Below are 2,584 nucleotides of genomic sequence, written 5' to 3' on the forward strand. Positions count from 1 at the left end.
AGAGAGAGAGAGAGAGAGAGAGAGAGAGAGAGAGAGAGAGAGAGAGACAGAGAGAGAGACAGAGACAGAGACAGAGAGAGGGAGAAACAGAGAGAGAAACAGAGACAGAGACAGAGAGAGAGACAGAGACAGAGAGAGAGAGACAGAGACAGAGAGAGAGGGAGAAACAGAGAGAGAGAGAGACAGAGAGAGAGACAGAGACAGAGAGAGAGAAACAGAGAGAGAGAGAGAGAGACAGACAGAGACAGAGAGAGCATGATGAAACATATTTGTGTTTGATTGTGTGTGTGTGTTTGATTGTGTGTGTGTCACATACCGACACTCAGGTGCAGTGGAGAGACTTTAGCAGTAGATGCGTCTCCACCTTGTGGTCACAAAGCAGCATTACATCAACACACAGTGAAAACATGTGGTGGTATTTGTCTCCAGAAAAAACCTGCTTTAAGTATGTTTAAAAGAGTCCTTGGTGCTTTAATAATAGATTTATTATGTGTATGAATATCAAACCTCCAGCGTCTTCCAGGTGTTCTTCCCCCCCGCTGCCGATGAGCTGGCGGAGGCGTGCGATGCGTCGCCTCAGCGCGTCTCCGTTGGCGTCTCTCAGGACGGCGAGCCACGACAAACAGTCCTCAGAGCCACGGGACTCCAGGAACACGACGGGGTCACCGCCCACAAACACTGAAGAAGACACGCGGTTAAAAAGACGATGCTTCAGTTATGGACGTTGCTGCAAAGAAGCTTCGAACAGTCGGACTAAAGCTATCATTTTAAGGGTCTTTTAGGTGTGAAATCACAGATTGTGTATAAGAAGTGGACGTAGTCGTCGTGACGTCACTCATCGGTTTGTGGACTGATGTTTTGAATCCTCCAGTTCAGCGATTTGGTCGTCGCCATCTTGTTTTTTTGCAACCAGTGAACAGGAAGTGACCACATCTGGACTGAGGAGGAGTGACGCAGATGCCGTATACGTCTCTGGTAGAGACCTGTCAATCACCGTGTAGCCTCGCCCTAAAGCATCCCCTGCTTTATGGTCTGTGTGACTCTAAATGGACCATAATGTACTAAATGAACATCATGCTGTATTGAAGAAGACTTGAAACTAGAGATTGAGACCATAAACTCATGTTTACAATGTTTACTGAGGTAATAAATCAAGAGAGAAGTAGAGTCATTTTCTCATAGACTTCTATACAACCAGAGGAGTCGCCCTGACGTCTGTAAACCATCAAACATTCTAAATATCATCCTTTTTACAGATTACATTGAACACATCACGATGACGTTATGGATAAATGTGACGTAGTTAATGAAGCTTTAACGGAGTAGAATGAGTTACTTACTGACAGATAGTCGTCTGTCATCGTCTGGAAGCTTCTCCACGTCACATCTCTCCAACAGCAGCACCTCATCCAGTTTACCACCCTGAACACATAAATACACATAAACACACAAAGATATATTTTAATACTTCTGTTTATGTTTCTAGATTTCTCCTAAATTCACCAAAAGTTACCATTAATGCCTCATTTACATATTTAAACATAACATTTCAGAAAATGTGTAATACAAAAAATAATTGTCTTAACGTCAGTAATCAGCTGGTGAAGTTTCATGTTGATATCTATTAGTTAATTATTTTACCCTATTCACCTGTAGTGTCTCACCTTTCAAATACAAAACCACAGAAGAAGAGTCTCACCTGTTTCTTCAGGATGAAGAGCAGGTTTCCTCTCAGACGACAGAACTTCTCACAGAGATCTGACACAGAGGAGGAGGAAGAGGAGGGGGAGGAAGAGGAAGAGGAGCAGAGTGTATGTGTTAGTTTACTTGTATTTGTTCATGCTTCTTCTTCTTCTGTTTGTCACATGGTACGTTACAGGAAGTGAAGTCAGAGTGTGTCAGGATGGAAATAGAAGGAGATGACTGCTGCCGAGTTGCCGCTGAGCAAGGCAGCTGACAGAGGGAACAGAGAGAGAAGAAGACATGAGTAGAGCAGAATGCGTCTCACTCGTCTCCCGTCGTCCTACTCGCAGCGTTCCTTCTTTCTGGAAGTTTCCAGATGTTTGTCTGGACAGAAACAGCAGCTGGCTGTGGTTCACCCTCAGCTTCATCGTCCTCAGAGCACATCAACTGTCTGCATCTTCATCATCATCAGATCTTCATCATCATCATCTGATCATCTTCATCACAACCTAAACAAATACACAGAAATAAAAAAAACATGCATACATATTCATGTATACATATATAATACACTGTACATATACACACAAATAAATCAACACTTACAACTTATTCTATGTAAATATATATGTTAAACATTAACGTAACGTCACGTAACGTTACTTTTTACGAGTTTCTATCTTACAACCGTTAACCTTACTTGGTTCACACGATGGTAAACTTCTCCAAAAACACGTTTATCTGAACCAAACTGCTTCGTATTAAACAAAGTGTACATGATCTAACATTACAACATAACATTAGGTTCATCGACATCACTTACCGCAACATTTAAGAGTTTCTGAGACTAAAACCTACTTTTACAGCCGCTGTTTGTTGTTAGTGGTAAACCACAGCGGAT

The 2,584-nt window shown here is 42.2% G+C and overlaps 1 protein-coding gene across 1 annotated transcript in view; it reads right to left on the reverse strand.

Annotated features, from left to right (window-relative positions):
- LOC116385413 (type II inositol 3,4-bisphosphate 4-phosphatase-like) overlaps window positions 1–2,584 on the reverse strand; it is a 14,925-nt gene extending 12,341 nt beyond the window's left edge. The window contains exons 1-6 of the mRNA XM_031850852.1: window positions 2,507–2,584; window positions 2,009–2,192; window positions 1,700–1,758; window positions 1,341–1,422; window positions 508–678; window positions 317–364 (exon numbers count right to left, since the gene is read on the reverse strand). Of these exons, the coding sequence (XP_031706712.1) occupies window positions 317–364; window positions 508–678; window positions 1,341–1,422; window positions 1,700–1,758; window positions 2,009–2,111 (463 nt within the window). The 5' untranslated portion in view covers window positions 2,112–2,192; window positions 2,507–2,584. The remainder of the gene's footprint in view (window positions 1–316; window positions 365–507; window positions 679–1,340; window positions 1,423–1,699; window positions 1,759–2,008; window positions 2,193–2,506) is intronic.

The sequence above is a fragment of the Anarrhichthys ocellatus genome, unplaced genomic scaffold, assembly GCF_004355925.1.
Source record: "Anarrhichthys ocellatus isolate YVR2014 unplaced genomic scaffold, GSC_Weel_1.0 scaffold11, whole genome shotgun sequence".
NCBI classification, from domain to species: domain Eukaryota; kingdom Metazoa; phylum Chordata; class Actinopteri; order Perciformes; family Anarhichadidae; genus Anarrhichthys; species Anarrhichthys ocellatus.